Source organism: Eptesicus fuscus, chromosome 20, assembly GCF_027574615.1.
Source record: "Eptesicus fuscus isolate TK198812 chromosome 20, DD_ASM_mEF_20220401, whole genome shotgun sequence".
In the NCBI taxonomy this organism is placed as follows: Eukaryota; Metazoa; Chordata; class Mammalia; order Chiroptera; family Vespertilionidae; genus Eptesicus; species Eptesicus fuscus.
In genome coordinates this window covers 51,291,162-51,311,110 of record NC_072492.1, presented here as the reverse complement: position 1 = coordinate 51,311,110, position 19,949 = coordinate 51,291,162, and the positions used below count along the sequence as shown (strand labels likewise).

Below are 19,949 nucleotides of genomic sequence, written 5' to 3'. Positions count from 1 at the left end.
AGCTTAGGGTCAGGAGGCTGGGTGCCCTGGCTCTGCGCCCGGCCTCATCCTGGGAGGAGCTGGCAGCTTCTCCCAAGGGCGTCGCCTTACACTCGCCCACGCGCCTTGGTGGCTGGGGAGCTGAGTCCTCGGCAGAGGGGTCTGCCCACAGCGCCCCATCCACGCCTCGCAAACCGCTCAGTCCCGTCCTCTGGGGCAAGTACGTGGAGACCCCTCACAGGACTCTGGCCTGGAGCCCACGCCCGCTGCCTGGCCGGACTCACGCGTGAAGAACAGTCAGCCAGCCAACCCGGACGTGACCAGAAAGGCTTGGGGCTCACATTCCAACTCGGGAGTGCGTCCCACTCGGCTGGAGGGGCCAGGCCCCAGCAGGGAGAGCTCAGGGTTCCGGCGGCCGACTCCGGGGCCTGAGTGGGACACGAAGTGACCTGAAGCTTCCGCTGTGTGGGGTGGGCAGTGGGGACTGGCAGGGGCAAAGCAGGGCTGGGAGCCGGGCCCCTGGGTGGGCGGGGCCCGGCCTGTGGGGCCTCTGTCCAGAGGCTCTGTCTGGCGTGTTGGGTGCCCTGTCCTCCCTGAGGCCTCCTGGCCCTGCCCGGCCGCCTGGAGAATGGCCTCTTGCGGGAGCACCCAAGGGCTGGCTCTTCCCTCAGAGCCTCCCGCTCCGCCTCAGCCCTGCACCTGCTCAGGTGTTCCCTGAGGGCCGCCCGCCTGCTTTAGGACGGTTTGCACCTCTTCAGGAAAACAAACTTCCTCCTGAGGGCCTCGGAGGAGGGAATTGGAGCTGAAGGTCCTTTGTCCAGGCCCAGCCCTGCCCTCTCCTAGGCCTCCCCTGCTCCCCGGGCACACCCCGCCCTGCAGCCCTCCTCTCTCCTGGGCCTCACAGCCCCCTGCCCCGGGGAACCCTGCCGCCCCTCTCTCTGTGGCCAGAGCGTGCGTGCCCAGTCCCCCCCGCAGAGCAGCCCCCAGGCCAGGCCCAGAAGGACGCAGAGCAGGGAGGCAGGCGGGGCCTGGGAGGGACCTGAAGGCCCCGGGCACCATTCACGGGGCTTGGGGAGGAGGGGCTGGTGAGAACAGCTTCTCTCACGTTTTTCTGCAAACGAGCACGTGAGTGGCAGCTGGCGGGGGACCAGGGGTTGGCGATTTTTTGCTGGTTTGTTTTTTAAGAGAAAATAGCAACTTTTTGCTGGTGCAAAAGGGGTGGACCCTTGGGGCGGGGCTTCCATGGCGCAGGGAGGTTCCTCGGTTCTAAATTCGCCGTTTAAGAGGGCGCCCCCACCCTCCACCCAGTGAAAGCAGCACCGAGAGGTAGTTCCAGCGCCGCCCCGCTCCCCGCTCCCGGCCCCGCCCCAGCGACACGCCCCGCCCCGCCTGGAGTCTGTGGCCACGCCCACGAGGAGGCCACGCCCCTGACCCACCTTTACTGGCAGCCCCGCCCCCTCGTCCCCACCCACGGTGTCCGCTCGCTGGGGTCCATTTGCCTAAATGAGTAAACGGAGGCCTTTCTCCGGGAACCAGGGGCTGCCGGGCTCTGGAGGGGCCGGCACTCCGCGAGGCTGGGGGCCGCAGGGTCAGGGGCGGGGGGCTCCCATTTCACCTTCCATGATGTCCGAAGGGGGGCAAGTCCGGAAGCCAGCGGATTCCACCGCCGACCCCGCCTCGTGGCCGCAGGAGGGGACCGGTCCGGGCGGAGGCCGGCCTGCAGCCGCCTTCCCTTCCCTGCGGCCCAGCGTCTGGGATCTGACTGCTGCCAGTTGGGGAGGGCGGAGGGCCTGCGGAGCGGGGGATGCCCTAGACCCCGGGCCATCCCCAGGGAGGATGGGACCAGCGTGGGGGCCGGGGCGCCGGGCCAATCTAGTTTATCCAGCCCCAGCAATGCAGCTTCTGGGGCGCACCTCCCCACAAGTCCACCGGTGAGGGCAGCCCAGGCTGCGGAGGGTCCCACAGCTGCTGCTCCTCCGCTGCCCTGGCCCGGCGCCCGCAGGGCCTTGCTGCCCGCAGGGTTTCGGCTGTGCTGGCTGGGTCCTCACGCGGCTGTGCCATCTAGAAGGCCGAGTGTGGATGGAATGAGGCCTGAGCTGGTCAGCAGGTGGACTAGGGCAGTGTCCAACCTTGGGCAAGAGGGCTGCGGTGGGGCCCTCCCAGGGTCAATGGCCCCGCAGGGCTGGGAGAGCTCAGGGCACCGTGGGGGTGGGGTGCTGTGGGTGCTCTGGCCGCCCGAGGGCCTCGCAGAGCAGGGTTTGCACCAACGCTGGTGTGGGGCAGTCCCCGGCCCACCAAGGGCCGCAGGACACAGGCAGGATGTAGCCGCCGTTCTGGGGGCAGGAGAACCCGGCAGGGGTCTAGGCCCGTGGTCGGCAAACTCATGAGTCAACAGAGCCAAATACCAACAGGACAACGATTGAAATTTCTTCTGAGAGCCAAATTTTTTAAACTTAAACTTCTTCTAACGCCACTTCTTCAACATAGACTCGCCCAGGCCGTGGTATTTTGTGGAAGAGCCACACTCAAGGGGCCAAAGAGCCGCAGTTTGCCGACCACGGGTCTAGGCGATGTGCCTTTCTGGGAGGCCGGGCTGGGGGTTGGCCCTCTCTTGGCCTCTGGCGGGCAGAGGTCAGGGTCCAAGGTTAGGAGCAGAATGCCAGGTGTGTGTGGGGGTGTGTGGGCCGGGCCTGATGGGAGGACCCTCTTTCCGCCCCCCCCCCAGGGCTTCTCCAATCTGTGCCACCTGCTGACCCTGGCCACCCTCTCCTCCAGCCTGTCCAGGACTCTGGGCCCAAAGCCCCAGGTGACCCAGGTCCTGCCATCAGCAATTCCCTCCTCCTGGCCACAGAGGGTCTCCGGAGCAGTGGTTCCCGGCTTCCCACACAACCCACAGAACAAACCACCTGTGCAGGGAGCCGGCGCCACCGCACGGGTGCTGTCGCTGACCCTGACGCCTCAGAAGCAATGCCTGCCCTTGCTGGCCGCCATGTACCCCCACGGCCCGGGCCTGTTCCTTCCTAGCCTATACAAGCTTTTAAAAAGACATGTTCAGATTGATTTGGAGAGAGAGGAAGGGAGAGGGATAGAGAGAGAAACATCGATCAATCGGCCGCCTCCTGCACACCCCCTGCTGGAGATGGAGCCTGCAACCCAGGCATGTGCCCCGACTCGACTCGGAATCCAACCCGTGACCTCTTGGTTCCCGGGTCGATGCTCAAGGGCTGAGCCACACTGGCCTCCCGTGGGCTGGCCGAGGTGGTTTTGGGGTGCAATCCCCTTTGAGGTTAAAGTGAACCTTCGGATTCTGCTCCAGGCTGATTGATGGTCCAAACGTCCCCTCTGGGCACCAGGAGGCCCCTCCCCCGAGGTCTGGGGGCGGCAGGCATGCGGTCCCTTTTGCCAAACTTTTCTTCTCAGAAACCAAACAAGCAGCAGGAGGCCTGCGCTCCCACGGCATTCACCCCCACGCCCGGCTTGGCAATGCCGTGGTCCACCCGCAGGAGGAGGCTGGCGGGACCCCTGTCCCCCGCCCGCGCCGCGCCCCCGCCTTCGGGCCAATCGCCCCGCCGGAGCCCCGCCCCCGCCCCGCCCCGCCCCGCGCTCCAGCCCCGGGCCCTCCGGTCCGGCCCGCAGTTGGCAACGCCATGGAGCTGGGGCTCGCGGGCCGCCGGGCGCTCGTCACCGGGGCGGGCAAAGGTGGGCCGGCGGCCGGGGCGCGGGGGCGCGGGGCGGGCGGCTGGCCGAGGGCCCCTCTGAGCCGCGCTCCCCGCAGGCATCGGGCGCAGCACGGTCCGGGCGCTGCACGCGGCGGGGGTGCAGGTGGTGGCGGTGAGCCGGACCCAGGGCGACCTGGACAGCCTGGCCCGCGAGGTACGGCCGCCGGTCCTCGCCCAGCGGACAGCGGACAGCGGGCAGCGGGCAGCGGGCAGCGGCGGGGCCGACGGTGGCCTAACGCGCAGACTCCGTGGGCTCCCGAGTGGCCTCCCAGGCAATGGCGACGCCTCCTGGGCTTGGAAGGAAGCAGAAATGGCTGCCTTGCGGGCCCGGGCCAGAGGCGGGGCTGAGCAGGGAGGGCAGGAGGGAGTGGAGTCCGGAGGCCCCTGGTCCCCAAGCTCTCAGTGGCCCTGAGACCAGCCAACCCCCTCCCCGCTTCCTCAGCATCCGGGGGTTCTGAGCCCTAAGAAGGTGGCTGGCTCCTGGGGGCCCCTCCCGCTGCCCCTGTGGGTCTGAGAGGTCAGCCGCACCCAGCCCCGCTTCCTTGTGGGGCAGAAGCCCTGATGGCTGTGCCCGCCCCCCCCCCCCCCCATGAACACAGTGCCCCGGGGTCGAGCCCGTGTGCGTGGACCTGGGAGACTGGGAGGCCACGGAGCGTGCGCTGGGTGGCGTGGGCCCCGTGGACCTGCTGGTGAACAATGCCGCCGTGGCGCTGCTGCAGCCCTTCCTGGAGGTCACCAAGGAGGCGTGTGACACGTGAGCCCCGGGGTGGAGGGCCCCGGGCGGGCGGGAGGGTCGCCCCAAAGCAGCAGCCCAGCCCCTGACCAGGACCGTCTGCCTCCAGCTCCTTCGATGTGAACCTGCGGGCTGTTATCCAGGTGTCCCAGGTGAGCTGCCCCGGGCAGGAGGGGGACCAGGTTGGGGAGGGTCCCCTCACCTTCTCTGCAATTCCAGATCGTGGCCCGGGGCCTGATTGCTCGCGGGGCCCCAGGGTCCATCGTGAACGTGTCCAGCCAGGCCTCCCAGCGGGCACTAACCAACCACGGCGTCTACTGTGAGTGCACCCAGCTGCACCCCACCCCCACCCCCACCCCCAGCCTGCAGCTGGCCCCCCACTTACACAGTCCCTCCTCACAGGCGCCACCAAGGGTGCCATGGACATGCTGACCAAGGTGATGGCTCTGGAGCTTGGGCCTCACAAGGTGGGCCTGCTGGGGTGCCCCCCATCATTGGGTGCCCGGGGCCCCCCGGCCCACCGTGCTGAGCCCCCCCCCCCGTCCCTGCACAGATCCGTGTGAACACGGTGAACCCCACGGTGGTGATGACGCCCATGGGCAAGGCCAACTGGAGTGACCCCCTTAAGGCTAAGACCATGCTGGACCGGATCCCGCTGGGCAGGTTTGCGGGTGAGTCGGCAGAGCCCGGCGGGGCGGGGGGGGAGGGGGGGTACAGGCCTGCCTGGGCGAGGAGGAGGGAGGGAGCTTCCTTCACCCCCCCCCCGCCCCCAACTCTGCCCGCAGAGATGCAGAACGTGGTGGACGCCATCCTCTTCCTGCTGAGTGACCGCAGCGGCATGACCACGGGCTCCGCTGTGCCGGTGGACGGGGGCTTCCTGGCCACCTGAGGCCCGCCCCCCGCAGCCCTGCTCCCTGCTGAGCCCTGCCTCTCCCTCGCCCCATCCCCCCAATAAACAGGACGCTCCTGCTCAGCCCGCACCGGTTCCGGGCCGTGGGCGGGTGTGGACAGGAGTCCCCGTGGGGAGATGGCCATTCACCGCGGGGCCCAGCCTGGCTCCTGGGCCTGAGGTTTTTAGACGTGGCCCCCCTTCCGGCAGAGGCTGGACCTTCCAGAGGTTCCTGTAGTTACTAACAATGGCTGTTTAAGAACCGAGTAGCCAAGTTCCTGAAAACCTCGCAGTTGGCTCTGCAGACCAGTGAGCCCTCTCCAACCGCGGCCTTCGGGTCACGGGCCTGCCTGAGCGGTGCCTGCGGCCGGGGGTGAAGTCCGGGCCCCTGGACCATGGCTCCGGGCTGACGGCTCTCACCCCCCACCGTCCCGACCTCCGCGTGTCCCACGGCCCACTGGCTGCCCCTCCCCACCTCGCTGTGCTGACCTCTGCACCATGGTCTGCCTGGGTCCTCAGCCTGGACGCCCTCCCTCCTGACGTCTCGCAGACTCAGCGCCGCCTCCGCCAGCCTGGGCAGAGGGGGGAGCCGTGGGGAGGGCCCGACTGCGGACTGTCCCCCCACACCTGGAGCCTCTCTGTGCCCCTCCCACAGGCCCACCGCCACGGCCAAATACACTTGCTCCCACTTCCCTCTGGGCCGCCTGCTTTGGGGTTGGGGTGTGGGAGCAGGCTCACCCCCCTGACCAGGGCGAGTGGTTAGAGGCAGCAGATGCTGGAGAACGTTTATTGTATAAAATAAAACGGGCCGCCCTTCCCGGGCACATGGACGGAACCCCCACCCCCCCACCCCCCGCCAGGGAAGCCCATCCTGGGGCTGCCCTGCACCCACTCCTGCAGCCTGAGGGAGACCCCGCTCCCTCCCAGCCTCCCGCGGGCCCGGGCAGGCTGGAGCCGTGCCCCCACAGAGGAGTCAGCGAGGCTGAACCTCACCGCCCCGGCCCACCCCATGCTCCTAGCCCTTCCCCACCCTCCGTACCCCCCACAGCAGACTCGGACACAGGACAGCTCAACACAACAGCAGACACGGGGGGGGGGGGGGGGGGGCGGGCGTCCCCGGGCCGGGCTAGAAGACCGTGCACTTCTTCCCTGGCTTCTTCACGGGGGGCGGGCACAGCACTGCCCGGATGGCCTCGTCGAACACCGTCTTCAGGCCGCGCTGCGTCAGGGCCGAGCACTCCAGGTACTTGACTGAGCCTGGGGGCCCCGGGGAGAAGAGTGAGGCAGGAGGGCAGTGAGCTGGGGGGGGGGGGGTCCGAGGGGCCTGGCCAAGCCCACTCACCGATCTCCCGGGCCATGGCCAGGCCCTGCGGGTAGGTGATGGGCGCCAGCTTCTTGTCCCGCAGCCGCTCGATGGTGTCCTTGTCGTCCCGGAGGTCCAGCTTGGTGCCCACCAGGAGGATGGGCGTGTGGGGGCAGTGGTGCCGCACCTCCGGGTACCACTGTGGGGAGGGAGGCTCTGACCCTACCCCTCAGGGGCTTCTCCCCAAGCCTGTCCCCGAGAGAGCAGGCCGTGGCGCCCCCGGGCCCCTGCCTCATGGCCCCCAGACCCACACTCAGCCTTTCCTGCTTCACGGGTGACCACCCGGTTTGATGGGGGACAAGAATCCCCAGCCGGGCCCCAGCCAGTGTGGCTCAGTGGATAGGGTGTCAGCCTGTGGACTGAAGGGTCCAGGGTTCGATTCCCGTCAGGGCACAGGCCCGGGTTGCGGGCTCCATCCCCAGGAAGGCGCTTGCAGGAGGCAGCCGAACAATGATTCTCTCTCATCATTGATGTTTCTCTCTCTCCCTCTCCCTTCCTCTCTGACATCAATAAAAAAATATATTTAAAAAAGAATCCCCAGGCGGAAGCTTCCAGGCCTATGAGGGCCTCCCAGCTGGGGCCCTTTCCCGGCTCTGAGAGCCTTGCTCACCACCCTGCCCAGCCCTGTACCCTCATCCCCCAGCCCTGGAAACCCCACGCCAAGCAAAAGGGCACCTCCTCTCTATCCAGAGGACCGTTAGCCTGGGTGAGGTCTTCAAGCCGGAGACCCTGTCCCACCAGAGCAAGGCCCCCGGCCCCTCCTCCCCTCGGACAGGCCCCTCCCCTCGGACAGGCCCCGCCCCTCCTCCCCTCGGACAGGCCCCGCCCCCTCCTCCCCTCGGACAGACCCCCGCCCCTCCTCCCCTCCGACAGGCCCCGCCCCTCCTCCCCTCGGACAGACCCCGGCTCCTCCTCCCCTCGGACAGGCCCCGCCCCTCCTCCCCCCGGACAGGCCCCGCCCCTCCGCCCCTCGGACAGACCCCCGGCCCCTCCTCCCCTCGGACAGGCCCCGCCCCTCGGACAGACCCCCGCCCCTCCTCCCCTCGGACAGGCCCCGCCCCTCCTCCCCTCGGACAGGCCCCGCCCCTCCTCCCCTCGGACAGGCCCCGCCCCTCCTCCCCTCGGACAGGCCCCGCCCCTCCTCCCCTCGGACAGGCCCCCCCGGCTCCTCCTCCTCTCGGACAGGCCCCGCCCCTCCTCCCCTCGGACAGGCCCCGCCCCTCCTCCCCTCGGACAGGCCCCCCGGCCCCTCCTCCCCTCGGACAGGCCCCCGCCCCTCGGACAGACCCCCTGGCCCCTCCTCCCCTCGGACAGGCCCCGCCCCTCTTCCCCTCGGACAGGCCCCCGCCCCTCCTCCCCTCGGACAGGCCCCCCCCCCCCCCCCCCCGGACAGGCCCCGCCCCTCCTCCCCTCGGACAGGCCCCGCCCCTCCTCCCCTCGGACAGACCCCCGGCCCCTCCTCCCCTCGGACAGGCCCCGCCCCTCCTCCCCTCGGACAGACCCCGGCCCCTCCTCCCCTCGGACAGGCCCCGCCCCTCCTCCCCTCGGACAGGCCCCCGGCCCCTCCTCCCCTCGGACAGGCCCCGCCCCTCCTCCCCTCGGACAGGCCCCGCCCCCCGCCGGGCCCTACCTTGGCGCGGACGTTCTCGAAGGAGGCCGGGCTCACCAAGGAGAAGCAGATCAGGAAGACGTCCTTGGGAGGAAGGAAGGAGGGCCCAGGTGGACGTGGCCAAGGAGGCCCGTGTGCCCCCCCCAGGGACCTCAGGGTGCCCCCCCCCGCCACCACCTACGGTTTGGGGGTAGGAGAGTGGCCGCAGCCGGTCGTAGTCTTCCTGCCCGGCCGTGTCCCACAGCCCCAGGTTCACCGGCTTCCCGTCCACCATCACATTGGCCGAGTAGTTGTCGAAACTGCAGGGACAGCGGGGCGGTCGGCCTGCGGCTCCCGCTGGAGCCTCGGCCCCCGGCCCGCCGGCCCCGCACTCACACGGTGGGGATGTACTCCCCGGGGAAGGCGTTGGTCGTGTAGCTGATCAGCAGGCAGGTCTTCCCCACGGCGCTGTGGACGGAGGGCAAGCCCACGTGGCTCCCAGGCCGCCTCGGCCCCTCTGCCCCGCCCGCAGGGCCCCGTGCCGAGGGAGGGGGCCGGGGGTCCCAGCGTGGAGGCTCCGCAGCGACCTAGGGCTGGGGGAGGAGGACCTGGGAGGCGGGCTTCGGGGGCAGAGCGGTGGGTGCGGGAGGGAGGGGCCGGCTAAGGGTGCACCCCGTGGGAGGCCCGGCGGCGGCGGCCAGGTCCGGATCCTGGAGCATCAGGTGGGCCTGGCTGGAGGCCTCGCCCGGGAGCCGGGACCCCGCCCCACCGCGCCCTCTGCCCGGCCGCACCCTCCAGCCGCGGGCCCCGCCAGGCGGGCCGCCGGGCCGCCCCAGCCCCGTCCCGCGCGCCACGCGCACTCACCCGTCGCCGACCACCACGCACTTGATGGCCTGCATGGGCGCGGGCCGGGCGGGCGCGGGGCCAGGGAGCTGCGGAGAAATGCCCGCGCCGCAGCGGCCGCGGACCCGAGCCGAGCGCCGAGCCGAGCGGCCGGAGACAGCCGAGCGCTGCCGAGTGTCGGGCGCGGAGACAGCCGAGCGCGACCGCCGGGGGGCGCGGGTTTTCCGGAGGATGGGAGGGGGTGCGGACACGGCGCCCCCTCCCCCGCCTGTCCTTGAGCCCGGGCCGCCCCTCCCGGCTCGGGTTCGGCGCACGGCCCGGCGCACAGGGCTCCCCGGCCAAGGGGCAGCCAGGCCGGCGATGGCACACACGCGTGGGTGGTCCGCGTGCGCGTGGCTGCCGCGAGGGAGACCGCTCCCAGGCCTCTCCGCCCTCCTGCGGGGGGACGCGTGTTTGCAATCGCCAGTCCCGCCCAAGGGGCAGCCCAGCAGCACCCCAGGGCCTTTCCCGCAGGGCCAGGCCGGTCTCCGAGACCCTGGGGCAGCGGGGGGCGCAGGCTGATGGGGGAGAAAGGCCCAGAGTCGAGAATGTACCACAAAGTGAAAAAGTTCTTTATTTCAGAACACCCCTGAGTCAGCAGAACACCCCTGAGTCAGCAGCCGCTGCCTTCGCCGTTACACGGTAGAGGTGACGCGGGGCGCCAGGAGGGAGGCTGGGAGGGCTCTGCCCCCCAAATTTCCTCCCATCACCCGCACGTGTCTGGGGTGGGTCGGCGGGGCAGGGAAGGGGCGCCTAGGCAGCCCCCCGCGGGGGTGAGCGGAGCGCAGACGGTCTTAGCACCGATTTCTCAGCACCGGCTGCACCCCTCACCCGGCACGGCCAGATGCCACCTTCCTGCGGCTCCTGGGGTCTCTCTGCCTCCCCTCACTTCTGGGGGCTCAGGGCCCTCACCGGGGACCCCTGTACGTAGGCCAGGACCGCGCTTTGCAAGAAGCTGGCCCTCTGGGCCTCCTCCTCCCGGATGCGCGCGATCTCCGCCTCCCGCAGCCGCAGCTTCTCTCGGAGGCAGGCGTTCTCGCTCTCCCGGTCCAGCAGCGCCTCGCGGTGGCCACTCGCCGTCACTGCAGGGGAGGAAGCTCAGTGCCCGGGCATCAGCCGCTTGGAGGGCCAGAGGCCGCGTGGGGTTTGGGGTCCCATTGCCGCCTCTGAGGCCAGACCTCGTCCCAGCCCCCCCCCACCTGTGACCAGCGAGACGGGGTCCTGCAGGGCCGCGGGGGGGTGGGGGGCTCACCTCTCAGCTGGCGCTCCAGGGCTGCCACCTTCTCCTTCAGCGCTTCCTGGGCGGCCAGCTCCGCCTGCAGGCGGCCGTTCTGCTCCTGGAGCTCCACCCGCACCCGGGTCACCTCCGCCACCTTTTCCTGGTCCTTGTTGCTCAGCTCCTGCCAGGCACGTGGGTGAGAGGGCGGCGAGGGCCAGGCACCCCGGAGCCCCCAAGTCCCGGTTACCTGCTGCAGCTCCTCCAGGCGCCGCCTCAGCGCCTCCACCTGCAGGCCTAGCTGGCTGCCCCGCGCCTGGGCCTCCGCCACCATCTGCTTCTGCTGCAGGCAGGTGGCCTGCGCCTCGTCCCGTGCCTGCGCCAGCAGCCGCAGCTTCTCCTCCAGGAGCGCCAGGCGCTGCTGCTGCAGGTGCCCAGGGGCTGGTGAGTGCAGGGCACAGGGCCTGCCTGTGGCCCTGGGGTGGGGCCCCAGCTCGTGCCCAGGGGCTGGTGAGTGCAGGGCACAGGGCCTGCCTGTGGCCCTGGGGTGGGGCCCCAGCTCGTGCCCAGGGACTGCACGGGCAGCAGCGAGGAGCGACCCCTATCCAACCAGGAGCTCTCATTTGAATAGTGTGGTCAGTGCACCTTCGCTCGGCGCTGCGTTTCATCCAAACGGCTCAACCAGGCCGTGGGCCGGATGGCCGAGCTCCTCCCCCACCTGGGCATGGTGTCAGTGCAACAAGGGTCCGTTCCGACTGCTCCCCGCCTGCACCCTGGAGCTCCCGTCCCCTCGCCTCCCCCGACCTCGACCCCTGACCCCATCGCCCTCTGCAGCCCGGGCCCCGCCTCCGGTGGGCACCGGGAGCAGGGCCGGCCCTTCCCTGGCCGTGGCCTCACCTCCTCCAGGCGGACTTGGTTCTTGGCCTTCATGAGCTCCTCCTCGGCCCGGCCGCGCTCACTGAGGGCCGCCGCCTTCGCTCGGCTCAGCTCCTGCAGCACAGAGACCCTCTGGCCCTCCTCCCGCCGGCTCTGCCCGCCGGGTGAGGCTTCCGTGGCTGAGGGAGCGCCCATGCCCCCTCACCCAGTCCCTCTGCTCACAGGGGGGTCCCCTAGATCACGGGTGGGCGCCCAGCCCGGCCTGCGCTCACCTCCTCCAGGGACAGCCGCGCGGCCTCCAGCCTCTGCGCCCGCTCCTGCAGGGCCCGCTCGCTCTCCTCCAGGCGGCGAGCCATGTGCTCCACCTGCCCAGGTGCAGGGGACAGGGCTGTCGGGCTGGCTCCCCGCCCCGCGGGACCCTGACCCTGGGAGGCAGGGGGGTCTCGGGGACCCTGTTCCTTCCAAGGGGCTGCCCCGAGGTTCTCAGGAACAGAGATGGAGGGCACATCCCAGCGCCACACCCTGGTGGCACGGAGCCCACGGCAGCCTGCGCTGTGGCCCCCCACGTGGAGGGGTCCCTCTAGGCCCTGCTTAGGAGGCTCTGGGTCTGGCATCGGCTGGGGCTGGTGGAAGGCTGCCACCTAGCACCCCAAGGGAGTGAGGGGAGCCCAGCCAGGGGTGCTCCTTGGGGACATCAGGCTGCCCCGAGGCGCCTGCAGGCCCCAGGCGGGCAGAGGGGGGAGCGCGAGGCCAGACGACGCCACGAAGGAGGCACCTCCTTGACGCGCAGCTGCTCCGCGTCCTCCAGGCTCTGCCGAGACCTCCTCCTCTCCAGGTCCAGGCGCTCTGGGAGCGAAGGCAGGCATGGACCGGCTCCTCGGGCCGTCCGCACGGCTCCACCAGCCACCCCAGGCCCCGTCCCCACGGCTCCACCCGCCGCCCCGGCCCCGTCCCCACGGCTCCACCCGCCCGCCCCGGGCTCCCGTCCCCAGGCCCCCGCCGGTGCCCACCCTCGGCCTGCACGGCCCGCATCTTCAGCTCGGCCGCCGTGTTGGTCAGCTCCTGCTTGGTCAGGAACAGCTGCTCCTGCTGCGACTTCGCCTTCCGCTCCAGCTCGTCCACCTGGAAAGCCAGCTCCGTGGAGGGGACGCTCCGCCCAGCCCCACACCCCTCCACCTGGCCCGCACCCCTCCACCTGGCCCCGCACCCCTCCACCTGGCCCGCACCCCTCCACCTGGCCCGCACCCCTCCACCTGGCCCCGCACCCCTCCACCTGGCCCGCACCCCTCCACCTGGCCCCGCACCCCTCCACCTGGCCCCGCACCCCTCCACCTGGCCCGCACCCCTCCACCTGGCCCGCACCCCTCCACCTGGCCCCGCACCCCTCCACCTGGCCCGCACCCCTCCACCTGGCCCCGCACCCCTCCACCTGGCCCCGCACCCCTCCACCTGGCCCGCACCCCTCCACCTGGCCCGCACCCCTCCACCTGGCTTCGCAGAAGCAGGTTCTTCTCGTTGGCAGCAGACAGGTCTCTGAGCAGTTTGGACTCCCGCTCTGCAGCTTCCTAGGGGAGAGGAGGGGGAGGGCACCAGGAGCTCGCCTAAGGCCGCCTGCCACCACGTACCGCCTGGCGTCTACGCCGCCCCCTCCCACCCACCTGCTGCTCCAGCCTGTGCTCCTTGGCCTGCTTCTGTGCCAGGCTCTGCTGCTCCTGCTCCGCCGTGGCCAGGAGCTCCCCCAGGTCCTGGGCCTTCTGCTCCGACAGAGCCAGGGCGGCCTCGGCCATCTGCAGCCTGCGAGGGGGCAAGTCCGCCCCCCATGAGCCCCGCCGGCCTCACCTCCGCCTCCCAAAGCCTCCTGTTCTCACTCTCGCCAGGCCGCTGTTCACCTCCTCCAAGAAGCCTTCCGGGTTACCACCAAGCCACTTCCCACCTTTACACACAGGAACTCGGGGCGGGTCTGCGCCCCTCCCCTGTCCCGTGGGCCTGTCTCACCGTGTCCCGGGGCCTCCCTCCCGCCTGCCCGCCCTCCACTCACTTGGCCTTGAGGGCGTTGATGATGGAGTGCCGTTCGTCCAGGGCCTCCTGAAGCTGTCCCACGCGCGCTGCCGATGCCCTTCCGGCAGAGAGGGGGTCAGGGAACCCAGAGCCCCCCCCCCGGCCCCTGGGGCAGCACCCTTCCTCCTGCTCCCACCACACCCCAGGCACTGGGCTGGGGAGCGCTGGCTGCCTGCACCCTCGCGCTGACATCGCTGAGAGCACACGCCACAACCCCACCCGTGACCAGGTGACGAGGAGCCGGTGACACGGCTCAGGCTAGGCCACCCCCAAGGTCAGAGGCAGAACCCGACCCCTGGCATCCCCGCTGATCCCAGCTCACCTGCTGCTCCGGGCCATCTCCTCCCGCTGCTTATCGATGGTCTCCATTAAGTCCAGAAACTGGGGACAGAGACGCCAGAGCCCGGACTCGGTGGGAAGGAGGGGACCCCCCCAGGAGCAGGACTGCAGAGGGGGAGTGGGTCCCGCACAGGGGACCCTGCTCACCCGGCCAGAGGGTCAGACCAGGGAAGCAGCGCCAGCCCTGGTGTCGGCCATTCCGAGGGTCCAGGGCCCCAAGGAAGGGAAGATGGCCAGGGCCGGGGCCAGGGGGGCCGTCAACCACGCAGCCAGGCCGGGGCCAGGGGGGCCGTCAACCACGCAGCCAGGCCGGGGCCAGGGGGGCCGTCAACCACGCAGCCAGGCCAGGGCCGGGGCCAGGGGGGCCGTCAACCACGCAGCCAGGCCAGGGCCGGGGCCAGGGGAGCCGTCAACCACGCAGCCAGGCCAGGGCCGGGGCCAGGGGAGCCGTCAACCACGCAGCCAGGCCAGGGCCGGGGCCAGGGGGGCCGTCAACCACGCAGCCAGGCCGGGCCAGGGGCCAGGGGCTGTCAGGCGGCACCGGGCTCACCTGCTTGGACTTCTCTTCCCGCAGGTGCCGCACCTCCTTGCTGAGCACGCGGGTGCGGGCCCGGTTCTCCCGGACGGTGGCCTCCCGGTCCTGGTTGTGCTCCATGGCTTGCTCTGTGGGGAGGCAGGCGCCGCGTTAACCAGCCTGTGCTCAGAAGCCAGCAGCCCGAGGATCAGGCCTGTGCATGGCAATGGCTCACCCACCACCATGCAGACGCCCAGGGCACTGGGGGCGGAAAGGCTTCAGCGTGGGTGTGGGGGGCGCCAGACAGGGGGTGGGGGGCACACGTGGAGAGAGGCATTTGTCCTCCGTCCCCGAGGTCAAAGGCCACGGTGTGACTTTCAAGTGGTGAGCTCCCGCGCTCTGGGAAGACCTGGGCAGCATGTGGAGAGGGACCGGCCAGGGGGGCCCTGGTGTCAGGAGTGATGACAGCAGGTGGGGTGACCCAGAGGCAGGAGCCAGGGGTGACACGGGCCAGGCAGCCCCAGCAGGAGGTGGAGCGCTGGCTGTGCAGGGTTCCAGCCGAGTGGGGGCCCTCGATGGCTGGCAGGACGAGGAGCCTCAGGGAAGGGCGGGGGGCTCTGCTGGGCCGAGGGCCACGGAGGCCGTGGCTCGGACCTGGCGGCCCTACAACCACATGGCTCCCATGCACGGCCATGAGCTCAGGGGTGGCGGGGCAGATGCCTCCCGAGGCAGCAGCTCGGCCGTCAGGGCAAACAAGGCCCAGGGCCACACCGCCTCAGCTTCCTCATCTGTGAAATGGGCGACCACCCTCGGGGGATCTAAGAACCGAATGAGCAGGTCCCAGGAGCAGCTCTCGATCCGTTTTTTTTTTTTTTAATCTAGGGACACCCTCTCCCTCGGAGGCGGGGCCTCGGTCACTTTATGGTCCGACAGCTCCAAACGGGGCACCCGTACCCACGGCTCTGAGGACGTCGCTGGGGACGTTGTTCCCGGCCAGCTCCAGCCTCCACAGGCTTCTGTTGCTGGAGAGACAGCTCGCCAGGGCCCGGCCGCCCAGGAGGCCGATGTTGTTCCAGCGCAGGTCTGGGAGGAAACCTCGTCACCGGGGGAGCCGGCCTGGCCAGGCTGCTTCCTTTGGGGGATCACCAACAGGCAGGAGCCCAGCGTGGCCCACCCAGCCTCCGACCCCAGCCCTCGGCTCCCGGGACAGGACTAAAGAAGTGGCAGGAGGGCGGGGGAGCAAGCCGCCGGGCCTCACCCAGCTGCTGGAGGCTGGTGTTGCCCTTCAGGGCCAGGGCCAGCTCCTCCGCGCCCTGGTGGCTGATCTGGTTGTTGCGGAGGTCCAGCTGCCGCAGGGTGAGGTTGCCCGCCAGCGCCCGGCAGAAGGTGGCGAAGGCCTCTTCCCAGGCACCCAAGTTGTTCCACTCCAGGGTGAGGCTGCGGGAAGGGTCGAGGGGCACCCGCTCCCATGAGGTCCCTGGGGCTCGAGGGGGGCGCAGGCCCGGGCGTCTCTGGCAGGAAGTCTGGAGCCACGTGCGTAACCTGTACCCGCCTAATCCCCACAGACGGATGGCAAACAGGGGCAACCGGCTGGGAGGTCTGAACCCTCAGGGGCAGAACCCAGTCCTCTGGGGCCAGCCCTAATGGTGCAGAGAAACGGGGGGCCGGGGAGGAGGGCGGGGGGCCGGGGAGGAGGGCGGGGGGCCGGGTATCACCTTACCTCTGAATGGACTTGTTCTGTCGGAGGAGTTTTCCCAGAGCCTCAGCCCCTCTGGCCTGAAGGTTGTTGCCCTGGGACAGACAGGAAGAGGCAGACCCGCTGTCCGGGCCGTGCACGACCCGCAGGGCCCTGGTCAGGGGCGGGTGAGGCCAGGCTCTGGGCTTCCTGCCCGCAGCGGGCCAACTGGGGCCGGTTCGTTCGGTTTGCTTACGGGGACCCTCTGGGACTCACATTCCCACCCTCAGCGCGCGCACATGCACACGCACGCACACACACACACAAACACACACACGCCCAGAACTCCCAGGACACAGGGATGCTCTGTGCCAACAGTTCTTACAGTCTCCAGCCACAGCCCAGACCCCAGGGCCCAGACCCCAGCTCGCCGGGGCACCCACTTCCTGCCCCTCTCGGCGGGCGCCCTCACCTTCAGATCCAGGAGCCGGAGGATGGTGTTGGCACACAGCCCCTGGAGCAGCAGGGTGGCCCCTGTAAGGGGGCAGGGAGTCGCTCTCTGCCCTTGGGGCCCTGGATGGGCCCCATCTTGGGATACCTCCCCAGACTCCTGGGAGGGAAGCCAGTCCAGGCAGCCCCCCCCAGTCAGGTTCAGGCCATCAGCCAGGAGCCCCCTCCTGTGTCAGGTTTGAAATACCCACAACCTCTGCCCAGCATGGAGCCAGGCGACCAGCACCCTGGACTCTCCTAAGGCTTCTTGGTTACAAAGGGCAACGCTCTCTGCCCCGAAGCTTGCAGAAGGGACCTCGCTGCCTGCTTTAACTCCAAGGCCCAAGAGGAGGAACCTCCCGGAGTCTCCATGGGGAGACAGGTGGGACGGAGTCTATCGGGACGTGAGGGCCGGGCGCATGCGGCCGCGGAGCAGCGGGACAGAGGGAGGCCGCCGAGGCACAGGGCTCGGAATGCCCGGGCTACCCTGGCCCCGCCGCCCACCTTCCTCGCTCAGCATGCAGTCGCTCAGGACCAACTCCGTCAGCTGGGCCTCCTTGGGCAGCAGCGCGCCCAGCGCCCTGCAGGTGTCCAGGGTCAGGCTCTGCGTGGCCAAGTCCAGCCGGCCCCGCGGCAGCTCGTGCAGTCGCTGCAGCACGGTCTCCTGGGGCTCGCCGCCCCGCTCCCTGCACAGCCGGCTGTAGGAGCGCAGGAACTCCTCCATGTTCCCGCGCAGCCGGCAGGGCGCCTCCGTGCGCCGCGAGAGCCAGACCCCACCGTCTTCAGAGTCAGGGCCAGCTCCCCCGGGTACAACGAATGGGCTCTACAGGTGAGAGGCCCCAGATGGGCAGGGGTGGCATGCGGCCGGCGCGGGGCCGCGGGGCCGGGCCGGGCGTCACACGTACCCGGGACCCCAAACCTCGCGCATCGCACTGCGCGGCCCCCGCGGCGCCTCAGTATCCAGGAAGAGCAGGGTGCGCCGGGAACGGCTGGCGGAACTACAACTCCCAAAAGGCTTTGCGGAGAAAGGGTGCTCGTCACTAGCCAATGAGGGAGAAGGGGCGGGCGCGCGCGCTGGGACGCCAGCCCGAAGTCGAGGCAACGCGCTCCGAGCCAATGGGAGGGGACGAGTGGGGGCTTCGGAGTGCGCGCTCCGGTGTGATTGGCTGGAGGCGTGTGGGTGGGCCCAAAGTAGGGCGCGCTTAGGGCTCATTGGCTGGGAGCGCGAGGGCGGGGCTCCGAGGAGCGCGCGCGGCGGTGGCGGTCATGGAGGGAACCAGCGCCTGCTTCCGGAAGGTGAGCGTGGGGGCGTGGGGTTCGGGTCAGGAGGCCCTTTTAGGGCGGGCGCATCCCCAGAATCCAGCCGCGACCCCAGCCCGTGCGCCCCTGGCTGCTCCCCTCCCGGCGGCGGGGTGAGGCACAGCGACCCCCAGACCCTGTCTCCGCAGTCGAGGACCCAGGAACCGGGCGCGCCGAGAGGAGCCGGGCCCGCGCCCCTTCCGCCCTGACGGTGGGGAACCGGCGGGACTTTGCCTAAACCGCTGGGCGTGGAGCGCAGGTCCGCGCAGCTCGCTGGTGGGGTCACATCGCCGCACAGCCCAGGCCTCCCCTCGCTGCGCCCTGCGCTTCCGTCTCCCCTGAGCCGAGGCGAGGCCCCGCTGCAGCTCGGCCTGGTGTTGGGGCGCAGCCAGGCCCGTGACCTGCACCCGACACAGGCTCACCCCTTAAACGCGCAGCGCCCTCGGCGATGGGAACTGTGCTCGCCCCGTAACTGGGAGGGCGGGAGCCGGGCCTGCTCTGCACCCGGCGAAGGCGGCTCGGCCTCCGGGTGCTCGGCTCTGAGCCTTGAACCGGACGGTGCGCCCGAGGGCCTCAGCCCCTGAGAGCCTTCCGCGTCCCCGCAGCCTTGCCGAGCAGGGGGCTTCTCGCTGGTTCGCCTTCCCCTCAGTCCCCTCTTCCCCGTCACCGGGATCGTGGCGCTGCCCTGGCCCCGGGGTTAGTCGCCGAGGCAGGGGTGACTGGCAGGTGGCTGTGAGAACCCCGTTATGCAGCTGGAGAGGGGGCGCGGGGCTGTCCTCCGTCGCGCCCACCTGGACAGCTCAGGGTCCTCCAGGAAGGGCTCCGTCCAGAGCTGGGGTCGCGGTCACTGCCCCTGAACAGGGCTCTTCCCGGGAGGGCACCGGAGGGAGGGGCAGAGGCTGAGCATCCGGTCCCATCCTGTCCTCCAGTTCGGTCACTGGTGTAGGGGCTGCTGCTGCCTGTTGGCGCCGCCCCTCTCGTTGTTGGGGAACTCCGTGCAGCAGCCCGTCCCCAGGGGGCGCCTTAGCTCTTCCTGGGGGTCTGGGCGCAGACGGGGCAGCAGAGCCCTCTGGGCCCTCCCTGGTAGCCGCAGGGACCAGCAGGTGGCACCAGGCCCGCGCTCACTGCTGGCGGGGGAGGAGGGGGGGGGAGCGCCGCTGCTCCCCCAGTGGCCGGTGCTAGGTTCCTACCCTTCTGCGCGTGGGCCCCGCCGGCGGGCAGACCTGTGAAGGGGGCCGGGGGGGGGGGGGGGGGGCGGGGGAAGCATGAGGCTGCCCAGAGGGGCGGCTGGCACCTGGGTTGCTCCCTCCTGCCCACCACCCGGTCCCCACCTGGGAGAGGCCCGGGGACAGAAATCACACCGTCCCACCCACAACTGCCTGCAGGGCCAGTCACTGTCCTGTCTCCCCCAGGACCTGGTGAGCAAGCTGCTGCACCTGCACTTCAAGGATGACAAGACCAAAGGTGGGGCACCAGCCTGGGCGGGAAGGGCAGTTGGGGCTGCAGGGGCCTGGGAGGAAGTGGGGGGTGCGGGGCAGCATCCCCTGGCCGGGGCGGTGGGAGAGGGCGCTCGGTGACCTGCCTCCCTCCACCTTGCAGTCAGCGGGGACGCGCTGCTGCTCATAGCCCAGCTGCTCAAGGTCTTCGTCGTAGGTGAGCCTGTTCTGGTCCCGCCCACACGTGGCCTTGAGGCCGCCTGAGCTGCTGGCGCGGAGGCTGGGGCTGAGGCCCAGGGGGTTGGGGTCGCCTCACTTCCCTCCTGTCCCGGCAGAGGCGACCGTCCGCAGCATCAGGCAGGCCCAGGCCGAGGACCTGCCCTGTGTGGACGTGGAGCAGCTGGAGAAGGTGCTGCCGCAGCTGGTAGGTGGGCGGGCCCAGGGGCGTCTGCTTCCTGTCCCCGAGCAGGGCTGAGCTGAGGGCTGGGGAGGCGGGGGGGCGTGGGGGGCCAGACCCCGCAGGCTGAGTGCTCTCCCCCCACAGCTTCTGGACTTCTAGGGCTCCCACCACACTGAGGCCACCTGTCCGGCTCCCGACCAGCCCAGCGCCCATGTTGTCTGTGGCCTCTGGCTTCTCCTCTGGCCCAGCACTAGGGCGACAACACATGCACTGTTGTCCCTCGGGGGCTCTGTCTGTCCTGCTCACGGCCTGGACGCAGCTGAGGGGCCACTGTGTGGGGACCTTCCTCGGCTGACAGCGGGCCGCGCAGTCCTGCCTGACCTCAGAGCTGGTGCCCCTCCCCGTGTGCTGCTCCCACAGACGCCTCCCTGAGCCGTAAACTTGTTCTCACAGCAACAGCAATAAATCTAGGCCGTTCTCCCAGGCAGAGCCTC

The 19,949-nt window shown here is 70.3% G+C and overlaps 4 protein-coding genes across 4 annotated transcripts; 2 read left to right on the top strand and 2 right to left on the bottom strand.

Annotated features, from left to right (window-relative positions):
- The first annotated feature begins 3,580 nt into the window (after window positions 1-3,580).
- DCXR (dicarbonyl and L-xylulose reductase) lies at window positions 3,581-5,404 on the top strand. The gene is made up of 8 exons (XM_054709921.1): window positions 3,581-3,678; window positions 3,755-3,852; window positions 4,298-4,452; window positions 4,541-4,583; window positions 4,651-4,750; window positions 4,834-4,898; window positions 4,985-5,102; window positions 5,217-5,404. The coding sequence occupies exons 1-8, from the start codon at window positions 3,627-3,629 to the stop codon at window positions 5,318-5,320; spliced, it is 735 nt and encodes a 244-aa protein (XP_054565896.1). The 5' UTR covers window positions 3,581-3,626; the 3' UTR covers window positions 5,321-5,404.
- A 776-nt stretch (window positions 5,405-6,180) lies between these two features.
- On the bottom strand, window positions 6,181-9,293 carry RAC3 (Rac family small GTPase 3). Its single transcript, XM_054709922.1, has 6 exons — window positions 9,136-9,293; window positions 8,668-8,739; window positions 8,474-8,591; window positions 8,314-8,376; window positions 6,663-6,822; window positions 6,181-6,577 (listed from the first exon to the last, which is right to left on the bottom strand). The coding sequence occupies exons 1-6, from the start codon at window positions 9,168-9,170 to the stop codon at window positions 6,447-6,449; spliced, it is 579 nt and encodes a 192-aa protein (XP_054565897.1). The 5' UTR covers window positions 9,171-9,293; the 3' UTR covers window positions 6,181-6,446.
- Window positions 9,294-9,704: 411 nt separating this feature from the next.
- On the bottom strand, window positions 9,705-17,318 carry LRRC45 (leucine rich repeat containing 45). Its single transcript, XM_008154976.3, has 17 exons — window positions 16,825-17,318; window positions 16,304-16,365; window positions 15,877-15,947; window positions 15,415-15,593; window positions 15,111-15,239; window positions 14,193-14,305; window positions 13,626-13,684; window positions 13,284-13,361; window positions 12,904-13,039; window positions 12,733-12,810; window positions 12,256-12,367; window positions 12,021-12,091; window positions 11,518-11,610; window positions 11,267-11,359; window positions 10,620-10,793; window positions 10,406-10,553; window positions 9,705-10,235 (listed from the first exon to the last, which is right to left on the bottom strand). The coding sequence occupies exons 1-17, from the start codon at window positions 17,042-17,044 to the stop codon at window positions 10,039-10,041; spliced, it is 2,013 nt and encodes a 670-aa protein (XP_008153198.1). The 5' UTR covers window positions 17,045-17,318; the 3' UTR covers window positions 9,705-10,038.
- A 98-nt stretch (window positions 17,319-17,416) lies between these two features.
- CENPX (centromere protein X) lies at window positions 17,417-19,939 on the top strand. Its single transcript, XM_008155123.3, has 5 exons — window positions 17,417-17,616; window positions 19,032-19,083; window positions 19,219-19,272; window positions 19,391-19,479; window positions 19,600-19,939. The coding sequence occupies exons 1-5, from the start codon at window positions 17,587-17,589 to the stop codon at window positions 19,612-19,614; spliced, it is 240 nt and encodes a 79-aa protein (XP_008153345.1). The 5' UTR covers window positions 17,417-17,586; the 3' UTR covers window positions 19,615-19,939.
- Window positions 19,940-19,949: the final 10 nt, after the last annotated feature.

What these genes read in the sequence shown, in the direction of transcription:
- DCXR (XM_054709921.1), top strand. Translation starts at nt 3,627, where the DNA reads ATGGAGCTGGGGCTCGCGGGCCGCCGGGCGCTCGTCACCGGGGCGGGC. An exon ending in TGGACAGCCTGGCCCGCGAG is followed by an intron (nt 3,853 to 4,297) that starts GTACGGCCGCCG and finishes CCATGAACACAG; the next exon opens with TGCCCCGGGGTCGAGCCCGT. An exon ending in AACCAACCACGGCGTCTACT is followed by an intron (nt 4,751 to 4,833) that starts GTGAGTGCACCC and finishes CCCTCCTCACAG; the next exon opens with GCGCCACCAAGGGTGCCATG.
- RAC3 (XM_054709922.1), bottom strand. Translation starts at nt 9,170, where the DNA reads ATGCAGGCCATCAAGTGCGTGGTGGTCGGCGACGG. An exon ending in TGCGTGGTGGTCGGCGACGG is followed by an intron (nt 8,740 to 9,135) that starts GTGAGTGCGCGT and finishes CTCCGTCCACAG; the next exon opens with CGCCGTGGGGAAGACCTGCC. An exon ending in TCGAGAACGTCCGCGCCAAG is followed by an intron (nt 6,823 to 8,313) that starts GTAGGGCCCGGC and finishes CCCTCCCCACAG; the next exon opens with TGGTACCCGGAGGTGCGGCA.
- LRRC45 (XM_008154976.3), bottom strand. Translation starts at nt 17,044, where the DNA reads ATGGAGGAGTTCCTGCGCTCCTACAGCCGGCTGTGCAGGGAGCGGGGC. An exon ending in ATCAACGCCCTCAAGGCCAA is followed by an intron (nt 13,040 to 13,283) that starts GTGAGTGGAGGG and finishes GCCCCCTCGCAG; the next exon opens with GCTGCAGATGGCCGAGGCCG. An exon ending in CGCGGCTGTCCCTGGAGGAG is followed by an intron (nt 11,360 to 11,517) that starts GTGAGCGCAGGC and finishes TCTGTGCTGCAG; the next exon opens with GAGCTGAGCCGAGCGAAGGC.
- CENPX (XM_008155123.3), top strand. Translation starts at nt 17,587, where the DNA reads ATGGAGGGAACCAGCGCCTGCTTCCGGAAG. An exon ending in CCAGCGCCTGCTTCCGGAAG is followed by an intron (nt 17,617 to 19,031) that starts GTGAGCGTGGGG and finishes TGTCTCCCCCAG; the next exon opens with GACCTGGTGAGCAAGCTGCT. An exon ending in GCTCAAGGTCTTCGTCGTAG is followed by an intron (nt 19,273 to 19,390) that starts GTGAGCCTGTTC and finishes CTGTCCCGGCAG; the next exon opens with AGGCGACCGTCCGCAGCATC.